General features: G+C 41.5%; 2 protein-coding genes across 2 annotated transcripts in view; one reads left to right on the top strand and one right to left on the bottom strand.

Annotated features, from left to right (window-relative positions):
• Positions 1 to 759: 759 nt before the first annotated feature.
• On the top strand, positions 760 to 6,711 carry LAMP2 (lysosomal-associated membrane protein 2). The gene is made up of 8 exons (XM_008948801.1): positions 760 to 873; positions 1,404 to 1,617; positions 2,059 to 2,220; positions 3,067 to 3,281; positions 3,781 to 3,900; positions 4,164 to 4,242; positions 5,037 to 5,204; positions 6,334 to 6,711. The coding sequence occupies exons 1-8, from the start codon at positions 829 to 831 to the stop codon at positions 6,471 to 6,473; spliced, it is 1,143 nt and encodes a 380-aa protein (XP_008947049.1). The 5' UTR covers positions 760 to 828; the 3' UTR covers positions 6,474 to 6,711.
• Positions 6,712 to 17,152: 10,441 nt separating this feature from the next.
• Positions 17,153 to 19,698, bottom strand: part of ATP1B4 (ATPase, Na+/K+ transporting, beta 4 polypeptide) — a gene marked incomplete at its 5' end in the record, with an annotated part of 4,074 nt that continues 1,528 nt past the window's right edge. Inside the window, 4 exon segments of the mRNA XM_008948802.1 lie at positions 17,153 to 17,314; positions 18,457 to 18,552; positions 19,028 to 19,084; positions 19,681 to 19,698. The exon segment at positions 19,681 to 19,698 is cut by the window's right edge and continues 15 nt beyond it. Coding sequence (XP_008947050.1) covers positions 17,153 to 17,314; positions 18,457 to 18,552; positions 19,028 to 19,084; positions 19,681 to 19,698 — 333 coding nt within the window.

Raw genomic sequence — 19,698 nt, forward strand, 5'->3', positions numbered from 1 at the left:
GCCGCGGGGAGGGGCCTCTGCTGGGGTCGCCGGGTTGGAAATGCGATAAACGTGGGAAGTTCTCTCCAAACGGGGAGGGAATTTAACGTGCGTGTGTGTTCCGAGCCGGGAGTTGTGGGAGGGCGCTGAAGGCAGGGAAGGTCTCTGAGAGGTGCGCTTGAGTCATGGCACCGGTGGAGCAGATAGCAGGACTGCAAGGCCACTGCTTGGCCCACAAGCAGTGCGCTGTTGTGCTGTGCTCCTGCACTTCAGCCTGCTAACTTCGGCACCAGAAAGCAAGTGCTCACTTAAATCTAGACTTGGATTAGATGCTAGGAATGAATTCAGCACTCTGAGGGTGGTGAGACACTGGAACAGGTTGGCTGGAGAAGTTGTGGATGCTCCATTCTGGAAGTGTTCAAGGCTGGGCTGGGTGGGGCTTTGAGTAACCTGGTCTAGTGGGAGGTGTCCCTGGGATATCTCTGGAACCAGATGGTCTGTGAGGTTCCTTCCAACCCAAACCATTCTATGATTGTTAGTCTTTGTGAAATGAATAGACTACAGAACATTCTATCAATTTTAACTAAGCTTTGATAGCTTCATGGTGTCCTTCCTAGTTTTAATACCTTTTAGAAATCTAGTTACTGTTTCAGTGACTGGCAAATTGAATCCACTCCTGAAATAATTTATTGCTTTGTAATGAGCTGTCTTCTTAAACAGCTCTAGAAAATGAAGTAAGAGCAATGTCTTGGTAGTTAATAATCACCTCTTATAGGTTTTTTGCAGTCCTATGCGGTGGAAGTAGATGTAAAGGATGCCTCTAATGCTACATGCCTGTATGCAAAATGGATGATGGAATTCTTGATAAAATATGAAACGAACAGTAGTGATTATGTAAGTATTCGGAAGTATACTCTGCTGAGGACTGTATTTTGTCCTGGGTAAAAGTTTAAGTATGCTCATTTACCTGGGGCGTTTGGTGGTTTTTACCATTTGTTTGTTTGGTTTTTAACTAAGCCAGTTGTTAAGATTATTCCTAAATATTAATTTTAAAACAAAGCATAAGTTCTTATTAATACAAATAACTGCCAGTTCCCTGTTGCACTTACTTAAATAGCATAGTGATGAAAGTTGGTGGGTTTTGTGTGTCAGGGTAGTAATGTTCTTAGCCCAAATAACAAATGTAAGTGGCAGCTCTGCACGGTCGATGTTTACAGCCGAGTTAGATGAGTACTTTTGTACCCAAATCTGATATGTCTCTGAAAGGTAGATGTCAGGGAGCCTAGTTCATAATTTCATAGAATAACCTAAAATAATCTCGCTAATCTTGTGCAAGGTTCCATCTAACTCCAGCAGGTTTATGACATTGTCATGGGGAAGAACTGCTGTCTGTGCAAACAATTTAAATTCCCCTTTTCTTCTAGAAAAACACAACGTTGAGTTTGTCATCCAGTGTGACACACAATGGCAGCGTCTGTGGCAGTGACACACAGGCTGCACTTCTGGCAGTGCAGTTTGGAGAAGGTCACTCTTGGAGTGTGAACTTCACCAAAACCAACGAAACTTACCGGGGGGACTTCATCACCTTTACCTACAACACGGGGGATGCTGCTGTGTTCCCTGATGCAAAGAGGAAAGGTAATGCTCTGTGCAGAGTGAGCTATGTGGACAGCCCTCCTCAGAGAGGTGCTGCTAGTAGACAACAGACATATGGAAGATTTGTTTTAGTGTGCACTGCTTGAACTCCCACTTAGCAAAGCAACAAAGTGTTTGGTTTCCATGTATTAAAACCTATTAATGCTAGGTTTTTGTTTTTGTTTTGTTTTGGTTTTTTTTCCCAAAATAGAAACTGAAGTAAAAGGGTTCACATTTCTAATGGCTTGTCTAGATCTGGAAGTTGGGTCACTTCCCTGCATTACTTAGCACTTCAGGTCAGGACACATAGGTAAATCATTCAAGAGAGGCTGGGATTGTTAAGCTTAATTATCTCTTTGTCTTAGGGAATTATATAAAGCATAACACTACCTGTAAATGTTCTTGTAGCTCGTAAGCCATTAAAATACTTGTGCTTATTTGTAGGACCAGTTACTATTGTTGTAAAGGATTCTATGCGTCCAGTGCAGCTGAATAACGTCTTTGTGTGTCATAATACTGAGCTCCTTGAAGCAGAAAACGTAACACAGATTTTCTGGAATGTTACTGTGCAGGCTTTTGTTCCCAATGGCACAATCAGTAAAAAAGGTGAGAGTTTCAATTTGTGAATGAGCTTTGTTGTGTTGCACCTTAGCGCAGGGCTCAAAGTCCCATAATAAAGAATCCACCAGTTCTAAGATGTGCTGTGTTAAATAATATTCATGAAACCATCCTTTAGTATGTCTTTCCTTTTCCTGGAAAAATAGATTAGTAGAACTGATATAGTTGTATATGGTAATGTAAATTGTTCCCATGCCAAGGTGGTGGTCTAGTAAAGTGTATATTCCAGGAATTGGTATATTAAAAATAAGCCCTTCAGAACTCGTGTTGCTGCCTAGATAATTTGAGCTTTGAGGTTTTTAACTGTCATCCATTTTCAGAGGTAGCCTCTAGTTTTTTATTTAAATAGTTCAGAGCCTGTTGTTTTGTAGCTGAACTACTGACAAGGCATGGGTGCATCATCCTGCTACATACGGCTCAACAGGTTTGCTTGCTTTGTGTACAGCAAATATGTATCACACTTTTATAATCACTCATGCTGGCTTTGGCTGGGATAGAGTTAACTGGAGTTAAACCATGACATCACTTAGTGATCTTTGTCCTCCTATTTCACTGCCATGTGTCAGAGGTAAGTAGTGTAGCATGAGCTACATGGATTTAAAGCTGCCAGCATTGCAGAATTTCTGAGAATAAATGGTAGCTGTGAAGTGTTTGGGATACTGTGTCATAGTGCTGAGTTTGAGGCTTCTGACTTGGTCATTAGCAGGCTCCCAGTGAGCCTGAATTTCAGTGGAGAAATTGAAGAAACACTATCTTATCTCTGTTGAACTGACCTCTGAGTCACAAGACTAATAAAATTTCAGCACTGAAATGGTGGTTAAAATTTCTTTTCAGAGTCCAGATGTCGCGCTGATGCACCTACAGCTGCACCTACTGTCCTGCCTACTGTGGCCAATACAACTACTGCATCTACCACCACTTCAGCACCTGCTCCAACCACTCTTCCCAAACCTGTGAATCCAGACACAGGAAACTACTCTCTTAGAAGCGGAAATAACTCTTGTTTCCTGGCTATTGTGGGGCTGCAGCTGAATGTTACCCAAGACAAGGTGCTTCTTCTGTTCTAGAAGAGTAGAAAGGTTGCTGTAGTCATTTGGTATGAAGTGCAAGTGCAGGGTATCAGCTGTCCAGAGCTGCTTCAGAGCATTGTCCATGGCACCTCTCTGGCATCAGAACAGTTTTGTGTTGTGATATCTAGCTTCAGAACGTTACCTGGATTCTCTGTAACTCACTGCTGGGAGTGCCTCTAGTGTCATTAAAGCCTGGAACTGTCGTAGCTTGGAAGGCTCTTGGTCCCTGCAGATACTGTCCCTCCCCATGGAGGAAGCCAAAGCTAACCTGTTGTATTGGGTCAAAACAATAAGACTTCACTGGGCAATTTGTTTGCATCAGTATCACCAGCATATAAACTTAAGTAGCCTTGGCTTGATAGAAGCCAGGCTTAATCTTCCTACTGTCAGGCTCTTCTAGCCTAAGCCTGCTGCTGATTGAAACAGTAGATTCCTAATGGCAGCTGAATGTCTTTGACGTGGTGTGTCTGTATTTCAGCCTCGTCTGATCAACATCAATCCGAGGACAACCACCGTAGATGGCACCTGTGGTAACACAAGAGCTACCCTGAAATTCAATGATGGAAATAGCACATTGATTGGTTTCACATTTGTTGTTGTAAGTAATTTTTATTTTGAACTCAGTTTCCACTGTAACAGTGTTGTGTGCTGTGGCAGTAAAATCCTTCTGTCACTTGCTGGTGGGAGGCTGTTCCCATATCAAAAGTGGAACTGACTAGCAGACTGCCTCAAAGCAAATGGAGAATTGGGTTAAAGTTGTAGAAAATGTAAGACTGTGGTAAATGTGTTAGCCTTTGTAAAGTATGTGTTCTTAAGAGTGCAGAATTGCACACTGACAGTTGGTTCTTGCTTTTTGAACAGAAAAACACAAGTTCAGCTGCACAAAAATATTACCTGAAAGAGGTGAACGTTACGCTGCTCAACCATCTGAATGGTTCTGGTAAGAAATAGTATCTGCCTTGAATAAAAGCTCACACTTGCTTTAATGTCTGCATTTATCAAATACTTCTGACTTTCTTTCAGTGCTATCTATGCTTACTGTTACTTCTTACTTTTTAAGTCTTGACTTTAGTAGGAGCAAAAGTAATGAGCAGAAATGGCTGTAGGGGTTACTTTAAACAGCAGTGTGGGGTCATTCTCTTTTTCCTGAAACTTCTGCTAGTGGAGTCTCTTTCTTCATTATAAACATACATAAATCAAGAGGGCCTCTATGACTGTTTTTAGTAACATAATTAATTCTAAAGCTTCTTTTCCTAAGCCAACTGTTGTCTTCTTTGAAGATGCTGCTGTATCTTCCCACCACTTCTGCTTAACTCTCACTGGGAAAAGAGACCAGTCCTTGGAAAACTAAAGTACACATTTTTTTCCAAATCAAAAGTATGGGAGTTTTTTTTGAAGTCGATTGCCACGGCTACTGCAGCTAAAAGGGCAGTAAAGCTAAAATGCACACAGCTGCAATGTTCTGCTGAGTGGAGGTACAGGGAAAGCCCTGATGTCGTGTCTGTGGGAGGACAGGTTACTGCTAAGTGCTGTAGTAGCTTCAGTGCCTGACATCTTTTGGTTAAGCACATCAATCACACTTCAGACAACTTTGTTTTACAGAGTAGTCAGTGCCGAAAAGTTTGCCACTGTAGATTCAGCTCCTTTGTGTTATAATTGTATTAACAACTCATCTTGCATTTAAAGTGGGCATGCAAATTTCTTTTTTTTTTCATTTTTCCCCCCTTTGTTTAGTCATTTCCAGTGCAGTTAACAACAATTTCAGCAAGTGGGAAGCTTTCGTGGGTAGTTCTTACATGTGCCGAAGTGAGCAAACTCTTGAGATTAATGAAGAATTTCAAATACATACTTTTAATCTGTGGATTCAGCCATTCCTTGTGTTGGAAAATAAGTTCTCTGCAGGTAAGAGTTCTTTTTCTGTTAATTCTTACAGTTCTTGAAAAATTCTTACTTTCTGAAAAGCACCAGTGTTGGGCACAAGCCCAACTTTGATTTTGAAGTTCTTGTTCCATTGTTTTTTTACACACGGAATGAAGAGAAGTTCTGAGGCTGACATTTAACTTCACAGAAAGCTTTGCTCTCACTTCAAAAATGTGTTAAAAAACAACCAAACAAACAAAACAACCTAGGTATCTTGGTTCTCCATAAAACTTGAAGGAGCTAGAGGCACTGAAGAGGAATTTAAGTGTTGCTTTGCAGAATACAAATTATCTGACATCATCTTGACAATACATGATTTTGTAGCTTGAATATATAAGAAAATGGGACAAAACTTTAGCAGAAGTAGACTTCAATAATACTGTTAGGTGTTTCTTTTTACCTGTCAGCCTAAGGAATAGGAGTGCTAGGAGGAAAACTGATAGAGCTTCTTTGAGATGCAGTCATGAATATCCAGAACTGAAGCAAGATTCTAAAATGTTTTTTTGCTGCATTGTCCTGGTCTTGTCTGAGAAACTCTAATGGCTTAAACAACCACTTTCTTAAACTGTGGAATAATCTCATCTTTGTACTTAATGGTGCAGTGCAGTCTTTGTTAGATGAGGCTAATCTGTAGACAGATGGAGAGCAGATTTTTTTAAATTCCTTTTTTAGGTAGAAGTTAACTCCCTAGATGTATGCAGACTGAAGAGTATTTATCATAATATGTTCTAAAGAGTTAGAGTCCCATTGCACTCTGTAGTTCAAGTAGCAGCTGGCTTCCTTTTCCTAATTAAAGTTACTTCATCTCTCCATAATGTGTCTCCATTTTTCTTGATAACCAGATCTGGATCACCTTATTCTTAATGAGTCAAAGCACCAGACTTGCCTTAAGCATCAAATAGATAATCCTGATTCTGTCTGAAAAGTAGAAGAATGGCAACTCCTTTGTCTAGTACAGATCTTGTGTACCTGAAAACTCATACACTGTTAGTTCACTAAAATTCATCAACCATTCCAAGTGATTTTAATGCATAAATGTTAGATGTACCCGTGAGACCTCTGCAGTTCTGTCTGTATTTATTCCTTGTTGCAACCTTTTTCTCATCTACAGCCCAGGAGTGTTCGCTGGATGGTGACGACATCCTAATCCCCATTGTAGTTGGTGCTGCACTTGCTGTCTTGATTGCCATTATAGTGGTTGCTTACATAATTGGCAGAAGAAAAAGCTATGCTGGATATCAAACTTTGTGAATCTAAATGTGATTCCTGTTCTGATTTCACTCTAAACAAAGCAAGTGCAAGTTCTGAAGTCCAAAAAAGACCTAAACTTAGGAGCAATTACTAACCACAGCTAATTGGAGATGAGAAATGGAGAGAGAATGTTTATCTTGGATGAAGCAGAACTCCATTTTTAGTTTTCCTGCTCTAAGAAGACAACGTGGGGTTTGTAGCTGTTTTGAGGATGTCAAATACTGGATGGATTGCTAGGCTAAGGATTTTATCTTGCAAAAACCCTGAAGAGTTCAGGATTTATTCCTGCTTTTTACAAACCGTAGCCTGAAACAAGAACACATGCTAAACTGATGGGCATTGGGCAACTCCCAGAATAGCATGGAATTTGTACTTGCTTTTCTCCTCTGAGTTCCTTAGTTCTTGTCATAATTGTGGGTTAAGCTGGCAGCAGTAGTCACTATGTTGACTCCTATTTAACAGGGATTATACAATGCTCAGTAACAACTTCGTTTTCATTAGGATTGAACTTTAGGCTGATGATTAAGTGATCCTTTGAAGTGACAGTGGTAATTTACTTAGCTTTTACAGAGTTTGAGTAGTTTACTCCTGCCTTGGTGTAGTTTCAGGAATCATTCCTATACCCTCACCAGACAAACAAAATGGGTAACCTGTGCTTGCCAAATGGTGGATAGATGGGAAGACTTCAGTGTCATTTCCAAATGCTTTTGAGAAAAAAAAATAAATACTGTTAGGCACTGAATTCTTTATCATTTATTATACCTTGGCAATCCTCTAAAATACTCAACTGAGGCAGAGTTCTGCTAAATTAATGGCAAGCTTTTTTGCTGGCATCAGTTTAAAGGGAATAACCTTTCTCAATATTCAAGAACTTTTAAAGTGCACTTAACTTTATATCATACTCTGCACAGAACTGGTCTGTCTTGTTGCTTTGAATGACCATCACTTAGAGATGCTTTCATTTAATGAGCCAGTATCTGTTGTTGCAGCTTGAGCTGTGTTTAAATCTTCATCCTGAATGGTTCTCTGCCTATCAGAATTCACATTATAACTGCCTGCCATTGGTATTCTGAATGTTCAGCCTACTTTGTGTTTGATTGCTGTGCAGCACTTATTAATGTTAAGGATGCAAAAGCCAAACAAGTCTAAGATGGACCCACAACACCTGTTTTTCCTTGCTGTATGGAAAGGATAACTAGCTTAAAACAATGCAGTGCAACTGGACTGTTCTTAAACTGCAGCTCTGTAGAGACTAAGCCTTGCTGCAGGACTTCTCTGGCCTCCTTGTGCTGTAATATGTAGTTTTTACTGCATGGAAAAAAGAAGTCTTTTAGACTTTTAGGTAAGTGTGGCTTTTTTGGCCTATGTCATAACATGAGCTGCTTAAACTAGTTACTTAATTAACATAACGTTGCCTCTCCCTTGAGAATGAGTTAAGACTGCATCAAAGCTGGTTTAGTGTTTTATTAATGTTTTCTAGGGTTGTAGAGATGTCTGTGGCATGTTTGTATACAAATCATAAAATACACTTCTTTCAGTATTTTTTTTTTTTTAGTAAAAAACAATTTAATCTTGACACTAGCCAAGGAAGCAAGTATGGGTGGATGATGCTTACTATACCTTGTAGTCTACAGCTTGAATTTTGCATCAGTTACTGAAATTCATTTTAATGAAAGTGGGGAACTACTATAAGAGTTTAATCCTGAAAAAAGCTTCAAGACTTTCCATTTTAATTGAAAAAAAAAAAAAAGTGGATCTAATTACTTTGATATTAATATATCCTCAAATGCAGAAGTTCATATAGATTTTTTAGCATTTTTGGGACTGCTGTTTAGTGGCACCAGTTAACACAAGCATTTCTGTTAAGGAGTAGTTACCATGCAGCATTCATCTGACCATGCAAATTTTTAAACTGTGCACTGTTTCCAAGTGACCCTATAGAAGATTAGTGTAAACTGCTCCCAAAATCAGCAGTACTACAGGTATGTTTGTGAAAACCTGCAACTGAATCTTCATTTGCAAGTATATTGGCTCAGAAATTAAAGTACTCCTAGACAGAAGTGCAGATAACTGGTTCAGAAAAGGTCAAAGTTTCACCTGACTGCCTGTTGTTATAAAACCACTAGTTTTCCTGTATGTACTGCTCCATAGGGAACTGTCAACCTGTTCAACATGTGCTCTAAATAATAAAGATTGTTCTATTTCTTAAGGAAACTTGTTCACATTTTTTAACCCCTTTGGAAACGGATGCCTTGTACTGTCTTTTTTAAAAGAAAATAAACTAAATGAGTAAGGTCAACTTCAATCAGTCTACACCTGAGGTTCTGTTACACTGCTGGTGAAGGTGCTTCTCAGTCCTCTGTGGCCTGTGTCTTAATGTGTCCTTCTGCAGCACATTCTGAAGTGTGCCTGGGTACAGCACACTAGCAGAAGGCAGCTTGGGAACTAGCTGAGACACTACACCTGGTTCATCATTAGAAACGTGCTTGTAAACTTTTTTGGGCAGTTGTATCTCCATCCAGACGAGCTGTTTGTGTGGTTGGTTTTGCTGCCCATCTTAGATTGGTGTGCAGCTGGGAAGGGCTGAGTTTCTTCTTACAGTCACCATGGAAAAGGGAATTGCTCTCTGCATTCAGCAAAAGTGGGAAGGCATTAGGGAGCATTCTGGGAATTGGTCAGTAGCTTCATCCTCTGTGACAAAAGCTGTGTTGATCCTCTCTGGGCTGCAGGTTCTTCTGGTAACAGAACTTCTGCCGCTAGACACTTTCCTGCATCAAAAGAGACAGTCTTCCCATTACTATACCTCTTTCTGGCCAGTCTTGTGAACTCCACAGTCCTACGACAAGAGGGAAAAGTGTGGTCTAGTCCTACACCCTTTCTCCTTGATTCTAGCCTGCACTACTTACATAATCATTATCTGAAAGCTGCCTTCTTATCTGCTGCACAAAGCCAAAATAACACCAGCACCTTGCTGAAGTGGAAGCTGAAGTCGGCTGAAGCTTCTTCAATGTGAAGGAAAACACAAAGATTTTAATAGGTACTTATGAAAGAGCTCAACAGGGAGGTTCCTAAGGATGTAAATCAGAGATAATTTAAACTGCAGTGGTCCTGCAGGCATCAGATTTCCATCAAATTATCAGTACGAGCCTGTGAGAGCTCATGACACAACTTGGAACAAGCAGGAGTTACTGCTCTCCTATTAGTAAGTGTAAAGACTTCTGTGGATTTTTTGTTGTTTGTTTGTTTGGCTTTTTGTCAAAGCATTACTGGTTTTACTGTAGTTTTATTTCCAGTATTGTCTCTCCTGGAGACTTGCAGTGATTCTGTAGACACTGGAAGACTGGGCTTTGTGGTGTCCAGTAATGATAAATGCACAGTAACATGCAGACATGTTTTCAAGAAGGTATAGGATAGAATTAAAATGTTTGGGAAGGAGAACAATTGCCATTGTATTTTGGGGAGGGGGACTGGGCCAGGGTTTTATGGATGACTGTCTGATGCCCTGTTGGAGAAAGTCATAACTGCTTTAAATAATTACAGGGGTATTACAGTGCTGAGGGAGGTGGTAGTGTTCTATTTTAATGCAGTTATTTTTCAAACTTGCCTTTTTTCTATTTAACTGAAGACTGCAGCCCAGAGGTAGGCAACTTCATTGTACCCACAGCAGTAGGAGCACCTCTGGGGGGATTAGTTGTCCTAGTACTTATTGTCTTACTTCATTGGTTACAGGAAACACTGTAGTGCTGGATATGAGTAGTTTTAAAATAGGAAAGTTTAACTTCATAAAAATCTGAACTCAAAAGCTGGTCGTGGTTTATGTTTGAGCCTGGCAACTTATATTCTAGGGCATAAGCAATTGATGAATTAATTTCAGTTCTCCCAAAATACACTTTTACTTTCAGAATATTAAAGTCATGCAGTGGCATTGTGTGAATAAAAACAGTTTTGTTCTGGTCTGTGGAAACAGCATTTAACCTGGGTGCTTGTGGGTGTTGAATATTGATGTGTATATCATCAACTGCAGTTTGTTTTGATTACTATTGACAGTGAACTACAGTTTACTAAATATTAAACTTGTGCTCTAAGGTGCTTAAAGATGCCAGGCTTCTAGTCCTCAAAAGGAGGATTTCCAGCCAATGAATGCCTTTTTTATTTTAAATTACCACAGTGTTCTCTAGTGTATCACATACATCAATAAACCCACAAAATCTGGGGCTATTGGTTGCATCTCCTGATTTGAATTAAAAGAGAAGATAGATTTTATACTGGGGGACAAAATTTCTGATTTTTTTTGAGACAAATTCAACCAATTATGTCAAAAAATCTGTCCCTCCTGGCCTGGCTGTGGAGTCTGCTGGTCGTGGTGTACAGTTACCAGGTTCTGCACTTGAAGACAATTCTCTGAAGCTTCTAACCACTGTACAGTAACAATACCTGAATAGATGTGTGCCAACAACAGTGGTGAGCTGGAGAGAGGTAAAGGATAGAAAGTTCCTGGTATGAAATTTTAAGCCCTTTTTATCCTAGCTGTAGTGTGTTGTGTATTGCAATGATCTCCTACCCTTAGAAATGAGAGAGGGAATTTCTGTTGCTGCCTGCTGGGCACCTTTCACACACACAATTTAGCAAGCCACCACAATTTAGCAAATTCATTCATGTTTAGTACTAATGACCTGTTATCCTGCATGCGGTAGTTAAATTGCATGTGTTGATCTTCAGTGAACAAAGACAGCTGAACATCAAATGCAGTGCTCTTCTTAAGGTGCTTACTACATTCTTAGTAGTCAGATTTTAAGTAGCTCACTGTGTAAGGGACATATTTCCTTCTTTTTCCCCTCCAAGTGCTGCTCTACCTGGCAGTCAGTGCCTTCAGATTGTCAGTTTAGTATTTTCAGGTACTGAACCTCCACGTGTTGATTTCTGTGCTCTTAGCCACAGGCCTCACAGAGCCTTTTGAGGAGGGGTAGTGGCAAGTGCCACTTTGTGCTGGGCTGTGGTGAGCTAAATCAAGATTTCCCATAACTAAGGCTGAATCAGTTAGATGCTCAGATGGTTAAAATGCTCTCTTGAAACAACTGGTAACTTCTGATAAAGCACTGAATGTGCTCATGGCACTTACTCTGCTCTAATACAAAGCTGAAAGTTTTATGCAGAGCTCTGCTTTATTACAAGCATGCAAGCCCAGCAGCCTGATGGTGTTGAAGTCAGGCACTGTATCTTATTGTACTAAACATCTCATCTTGGCACCATACAGGTGGAGCTCTGCTCTCCTTATAAACTGGGAGAAGGCCAAGCCCTGCCTCCATGCCCAAGGTGTCTCACCAATTTGGAATCCATTCCCAGTGTTGTTGGCTAATCCTTGCATGAGTTCATCACATAATTCACAAACTGCATTAAAATCCACTGTAGCAGTCTGGCTGTCTCTTTTCTTTTTTTCTCCTGTGGTGATTTTAGTGAGGGCTGCACAGTTCTCAGCTCAAACTTATAACCCTTTTCTTGTATTTGGATTGAAAATTAATATGTTACTCACCCAAAGAGCGAGTCTTTCAGTGTTTTCCGTTCAGTGCTTTCAGCATTTGTATCTTGGCTGTCTCTTGTAGTTTTCAGTAAGTTTCTACTTTATTTGGTTTGCTGTCTGTTTTTCCTCTTCATGACTAGAACCCAGAGAAGTGCTCGTGTCTTGAGGGTTTGGGAAGTCACTTGGTCAAGGCAGTAACACCTGTTTGTCTTGCATGTCACTGTATTGTTGCTGACTGAGGTGTGAGCAGCCAATGCATGCTCAGACTGCTCTTTTCTCCTCATATTTCTCATCTGAGTGGATTGTTTGGTAGAGGAAGATGAAATTAAACGTAGAAATCAGAAGTGTGTTACCAATATAAATTGTGCAGTATCTATGTTTAAAGAAATCAATCTATGAATTTTTACTCAAGGCTGATTTTACTTTAGATGTACTGTTGTATCTAATAACAATGTTAGTTCTCAAAAATGTGTGCTGCTTGCCTTCTTTGGTTTCTAACGCTTGATTTCCCTTACTAATTTATTCACCCTTGCTTTTTTTGTTCTTCTTCTTTCTGCAGCTGAAGAATGCTATGCTGATTCTGACCTGAACTTTCTTATTCCCATCGCAGTGGGCGTGGCCCTTGGCTTCCTAATCATTCTTGTCTTTATCTCTTATATCATTGGGAGAAGAAAAAGTCGCACTGGCTATCAGTCTGTGTAATCTCCTAATTCTGTCTCTGTTGCCACCATGTCTGCTCTTCTTTTCCAAAACTCCCTGATCTGCCCTTTTAAAAAGAAGAAAAACAAATTAATAGTTTCCTTATTATAAAAAAAAACCAACTTTGTGACAGAGTAACGTGCCATGAGTGTGAAGATGAATTGCAGAGTTACTTGAAGCTACTGTCTGATTGTGGAGAAACTAAGTGTTCAGAGGACCATAGAATTGAGTAGGGTTGATGTGTGTCCATGTGAGAAATGTGATTATTTTGAGTAAGAAGATATCTACGAAACTACTTCAGTTGGTTAATCTTTTTATACAAGAAAATTTCTAGTTGTATACGGCTTATTTTGGACAATGCTAACGCTACACCCGTAATGAAAGGTGTGACTGCTATGTTGGAAGGCACCTGCTATGGGAAAACAAGCACTCAGCTCTTAGCAGACTTCTCTTGGGAACCTGGCATATGGCTGTTGCCTTTTTTCCTTAGCAGCTTGTTCTTGTGAATCAGTCTGAATTTCCTGTTCCTTCTGAATGTAAAGGTAGTACCTGATCTCACTAATAAACTAATGTAATATGAGGAGAACACCTGATTCTTCCTTTAAGTTAATTTGCCTAACATCAGTATGGAGAAGTTGGCTGCTCATGTATGTTAAACAGCTTTGCACTAGCATGATGCCTTTAATGTCTTTATTCACGAAGGTGAGGCTCAGTCCTGGAGAGCTCTCAGTACTCAGACAAGCCAACAGTTTGCTAAAGGAAATCTGTCCTGTGCTATTTTGCTTGACTGTGTTTTCCTTTTTGTTCTGAGCTCCATTGTGAAATGAAGGTGGGAGGCTGGAATTTCACTGGCTGCAGTTTGTCTCAGCTTTGATTCTGTGCACAGAAAAGAAGCTCTGCAGCATTTCAGCACAGGTCCACGTGAGGCTCAAGAGTATTTTGAGAGCTCTCAAAGACTAAGAATTATAGATTGTTCAGAGATTCCTGCAGTTCCTTTGGATGGCTGTCATGGGTTAACAGGGGATCACTGAAAAGCTGTGATCTGGGAGTGCAAGTGAAGATACAAAACCAGTCTGTTTTGATAGGATTAATCTGCTTTTAACCTCCTAATTATCATTTTTTCAAACAACAGTTGAATAGCATAAGAGCCAAAAATTTCTAGTGTTAGGAATGCTGATCATAAAGCAAAGACTACTATATAAATATAGTGAAGAAAGTCACTTCCAAAGGAATAAAAGCATTTGACTTGTTAGAAGATGCTTTCTTTGTTATTTATGCCATATCTTCTGCAATTCTATGTTCCATATCTAAACTGTACCAAAACAGAAGCTAGTAATTTGTGATTGTGTTCTTCCTCATTCCTATCAGGATCATGTTGATAGGATGAAAGAAGCCTCTTGCTCTTTCAGCTTTTTGATCCATCTTGGTGAAAGCCTTTTGCAGCTAGTGAACCCCAATTTCCAACTGTGAGACAGCTCAAGAGCTGCCAGGTCTACAGAGAGCTACTGATGGTACACCAAGTTTCTGTCCTCTGCAGCAAGTGTTTACTAAAGCTGCTTAAATATTTAATCTCTTTGTGTGTTGAGCCTCTATCTACGTTGCAGGGATAGCACCTTCAGTAATTCACATGCACAAAGGAGATGGTCAACACTGGTGTTTAAGTAACTCATAATAACTGTATTCAGGGGAGAGAGATTTCTAGGGACTGTTTTGATGTTTGAAAAAATACCTGTACATTCTATTATTCATGTCCTCCCTCTGACCAAAGATGAGCTTTACCTGAATCTGACAAAACTGTTTTTCGTACCACAAGTGGGCTCCTGAACCAAGTGGTCTTTTTTTAGGAGTGTAATTTAGTGCTGCTGAGTTGAACTGCGTGCTTTGGATTTGGTTGTCTTGGTCTCTTGTGTTGTACCTTTGCTCTCACAGTGCTTGATTTCCCTACCAGAGTGGTAAATGGTGAATTATTTTGGGACTGGCAGTTTCTGAGTAACACCTGCTTGTCCAAGCGTGTTGCCTCTCCGCTGCCAGCAGATGGATTCCATCTATGGTTTCATGCTAAGATTGTAGATTGGAGTATTTTGCATCACTTTTGCTAGGTTTTTATATTTAAAATGTGACAATTTCCTAGATGCACACATATTATATATACACATATAAAGTGTTATTTTGGGCTTCAGTAGAAGCCAAATATTGAGCCAGCACTTTAAGGTGGTTGTAGCATGAAAAGTGGTATATACAGCTCTTCAGATCTTGAAATGACTGTACAAATGTGCTGAAAGCAGAATAAGTGTATGGAAAATAAAGTTAACTATGGTGTTTTTAGAGCTTTGATTTAGTGTAAGTAGCCACACATGCCATTTCTGAGAGCTTTTCCAACAGGATTGTCAATGTGCCTGCATCTGGATGTTGGTGGAGAAACAGAAACTTTTGCCTCTAAGTTGTTCCTGTGCTTACATCTCAGTTAGTTGATCTTTCTTTGTTGATTGGATCAAAGCATGGGTCCACTGTCTGCTAAAGTCCCAGCTGCTTCCTGTATCCTTCCAATAGGCAATAGGGAATAGATGTAAATAAAGTTTTGTCCCATTGCTAGCTGGAGAGCTGTTAATTTCATGACCTGAAGCATGGAGGGTTTAGTTTCCTTTCAAGGTCCTACAGATATATAACTACTTTTAAAGAGCTAGAGCAATTGAAAGGAGGGGAAATGTTTGTGGGTTTAACTTATTTCTGATGTCGAAGCAAGAGCTGCTACCACAGCAGCATCTTCCTTGGCAGAAGCTGGTTTCTGTTGATCAGAACATGCCCTTTTGGGGTGAGTTGTGCAAGCAGGATGATTGTGTTGCCCTGGCTTTATCAGTGTCAGTTGAATAACCACATCAGAGCAAAATTAGTTCCTAAACTACCTCTGGCTCAGGTTTTTAAAAGTTCTTAATTAGTTTTTGCCCAGTGGTTGGTTGTGATGCTTAGTGTATTGTGAGTCTTACTGCACTGAGCTTCTGAACTCTTTGGCCCTAGAAAGTTAATCAAGTGCTCAAAATTCAAGCATTAAATGTTACTTTGAAGTTCAGTCCCTAACTGGCCAGCACAGGGAGCTAAAGGCACAAACTGCATTTTTTTTAATGTATGTAAGAACAGTACCAGAGAGTTAATTTTACTGCAGTCACTTTATTTTTAATACAAAAAAAAATTACTTCATAGAGACTTATATAGATCAGGAAATGATGGCAGATTAGGTACCTGGACTAGGATGTAGGACAAACATACCATAATGCTCTTGATCAGCCAGTAATTTTAGTAAGTGTGCTTTCCAGCAGGTCCATTATCCCAAGGTGTCCTGCCCTGCTGTGCTCTCCTCGCTCCTAACGTGCAGAGCGTGGCTCGGCTCTGTCACATACAAAGGCCACACGCTCGTGGGCCCTGGAGGGGCCAGCTGCCCCACAGCAGAGGTTGCTCAGGCCAGCAGCACTCTGCTCTGACAAGGATGAGTGTGCTTCCTAAGTCTTTGAAGGTGATAAAGTGATGACTTCACTAATACCAGCATTGACCTCTTAACAATGAAACGACTGAGCATTTCCCTGCGGTTCCCTGCAGCATTATAGCTGTGACCTCCCTGGAACAGGGAAGAACAAGCCTGAAATGTTGGGGGGAGGTCTAACACACTTCACTGGCACTTCTCTGCCTGCCCAGGGGCAGGAGGAGCCATTGACCTGCAAACAGTGACAGGGAGAGAAGAGCTCCTTTCACTCATCGCTGCCTTATCGAATTGATGAGGATTCCTGGGGCAGTGAAGAGGAGGAGGGAGAAATGCAGTAATCTTCCCACTTCAGGAAGGAACAGTTGGAAAGGGTCAAGGGCAAATTATTTTCTACATGGCCTTTGCTCCAGCACCTTCAGTATGCTGAACAACCTGTGTAAAATGCTGCAGTCAAAATGTCCCTGGTGCTGAAGATCCTAGGAGGCATTTTGAGCTCTACCATTTTCACTTTTTAACTGTCATTGCAGGCATAATCCAGAATTTTTGCTGTTTATTATTTTAACAAGAATAGTGCTAATAAACGACCCTCTTGTTAGCTTTTGCCTGAGAAATGCACATAAAACTGGTGAAGGATAAAACTTAAAGCCAGGAAAAATGAATTCCACAGGGGTCACTCAGAAAAGACCTTTAGAAAATAATGTTCAGATACTAGGAGGTTTTTTAATCAAAACTGAAATGCTTTTGCAGGTTCTCTGCCCAAGAAATAACTTTTAATTTTTACTAATAATGATTTACATCAGATGCTGAAAAATGTGGTTCCACACTCCATTGCACCTCATTTGTTTCCCAACTATGAACAAAAATAAATTAACAAAAATCTCCATGTGCCTGTTTTTCCCAGCAGAAAAAAAAAAAAAAAAAAGTGCTGGCTTTATGCTTTAAAAAGGAAAAAGCCTCTGATTGACTTAACCTAAGTGTTTGTGGTGGCTACTTTCCAATGCTGAGTGTGAAGATGATCCTGCCCAGGAAGCGGTCGCTGTTGAGGTCGTTGATAATACCTTTGCCATTCAGACTGCACTGAATGGGCACAGAGTAATTCCTCCTCACGTCTGTAAAGTGCATAGCCACCAGTGGGGATGTGTAGTTGACCTGAAAAGCAGGAAGATTTAAGTGTCATTTTTGAGGGAGCAGAAAAGCAGGCAGTGCCTTCATGTTCAGGAACAACTGTCAGTAACTGGTTGATGGTTCCCAGGCATCTGAGTTCGCCCAATGTCCATCGTGGTCCCTCAGGATGCTGAGGCTGAGCCCCCTTCTGCCTGTGCCTCAAAGGGATGGGATCATGTCAGAGCTTTGCACTGCACTGTGCCTCTTGGATGGATTAGCCAGGACAAGGAACTGGATAATGGGACTTCTCAGATACTTTCTGCAGTTCTAAAAAACTGACCTATGGCTTGTAATAAGAAACCTGTGGTGTTCCTCAGATCTGTGTACTCAAAGGACATGCAGACCTGGCATCTGGAGCTGTTATTCATCCTCAGCCAGTATGACAATGGGAGTCCAGTGCCTGCCTCATCTTCCATTACAGAATCACAGAATGGTAGGGGTTGGAGAGGACCTCTAGAGATCATCTCATCCAACCTCCTGCTAAAGCAGGTTCACCTGTTGCACAGAATCACATCCAAGTGAGTTCTGAAAGTCTCCAGAGAAGGAAAACTCTACAGCTTTTCTGGGCAGCGTGTTCCAGGACTCTGTCACCCTCACACTAGGGAAGCTTCTCCTTATGTTTCCCCTTATGCTTTCTTTTCTCCTTCAGCTTTTGTTGTGAAGTCGCATTGCCTCCTAGTGCTTTGCAGACCAGCACAGACCAAAGCAGTGCTGTCAAGCATGTTTAGAAATAGCCACTGACTGCTCTGTTTGAGCCACCCAGCCTGAAGTAGTTTTGTCACAGCTTTAATGAAAGCCCTATCCCTGTGTCACCTAACCCCTGACTTCCCTAACAACCTGGGAAAATGCTGGTGTGAAGACCTTCTCTGGGAGTTAGCAAAGCCAGTCTTGGTCTCCTGGTGATAAATGTAATCGTTCCCATTGCTGGCAAGAGGGAGCCGGAGTCCCCAAGGATTTCCCGTGGTTTGCCAGAGACAGAAATAGAGCACTGTAATCCCAGTGCCCGTGGCCTCTCTCCTGCCTGCATCTGCCCAAAATAGCCAGGAAGCACATCTGTACTCTGTGCAGCAGCTCTTGCCCTCTCCTTCCCAAGGAGACATAACACAGATGCCAGAGTCCTTACTTACGTGAGTGAACTTGCCGTAGTAGGGATAATACATGAGATCAAATGTCCCATTCCCAGGGTAGAAGTCCACTGATCTGAGATCACTCTCATTGCCTTTCTGTGAATGGGAAAAAGAAAGGTGTACACAGGGCACATGGGACATGAAATACAGCTCCCTTCAGAGTAAAGTGAAGGAGCTTTAACAGGGGTATCTCTTGATCCAGGGTCCTGCAAAGTGGGTGGGATGGATGTGAGCAGCTCCAGCCTCTCCCCCAGCCAAGCTCCAGGCTCTAGCTGGCACCCCAGCACCCAGCCCTGCAGATCTGCCCTCAGGGACTGAGCAGAGCAATGCTGGTGAGGCTGGCAGGAGCTGAAAGCTCTAGGAGGACAAGGGCCAGGGTGGGAGGCAGGAGATGGGGGGCTTCTGTCATTCTCAGCAGACCAGCCCCCCTTGCACCAAGAAATATCGGCAGCGCTGGGTCCTCTGAGTGTTTGAGGCTAAAATGAGGACAGATATTGGTGTGGTCTAATGAGAAACTGGAGAATTTTGGCCTTCTGCACACCACGCTGCTGAGCACAGATGAAAGCAGTACCTGCACTTTGCAGTTCACACTCACAGGGACCCCAGCACCAGGGCGGTAGCCTATGATCTGCAAAAAACCAAAAGACACCCATGTTTGCATGAAATGCAGTTCCAGCTGCGTGCTGCCTCCCTTCTCCAGGGCTTCTGTGTGCCTCTGTGTGGCAGTCACATTGCTTGGGACAGGGGTCTGCCCACGCCTGAGTGCAGGACTGGTGCCAGAGAGGCAAGAGCAGAGAGCTCAGACTCCCTGGAGTAACGCAGCCACTGCCCCACACAGTTTACACCCCACCCCTCCACCCCCCATTTATTTTTCCAGTGGTGTGCACTGAGACATCATGCTATTAGAAAATTTCAGATAAACTCAATTCTATGAAAATTTCTGCTATAAAGAGTGGGAGGTCTGAGGTGCAGCCCCAGAGCTCAGTTTCTCCCATACAGAGGCCTGGCACAAGACCCTCCAAGCACTCAGGCCTCAGCAAATCAAATTGAGTAAGTTTTGTAGTGTTTATTTTTTATGTTTTCTAGTCAGTATAAGCCATCAGGTTTGAGGATTCTAGTTCCCTTTTTCCCTGGGCCTGAGAAGTGGATGGGTTTCAGTCCCTGCATGGTCTTTATCACACTGGGATGCACTGAAGGAAGGAATTAAGATGACCATCTTTGTACCCTGTTCATCTTCAGCAG

The sequence above is a fragment of the Merops nubicus genome, unplaced genomic scaffold (assembly GCF_000691845.1).
Source record: "Merops nubicus isolate BGI_N331 unplaced genomic scaffold, ASM69184v1 scaffold44531, whole genome shotgun sequence".
Lineage (NCBI taxonomy): Eukaryota > Metazoa > Chordata > Aves > Coraciiformes > Meropidae > Merops > Merops nubicus.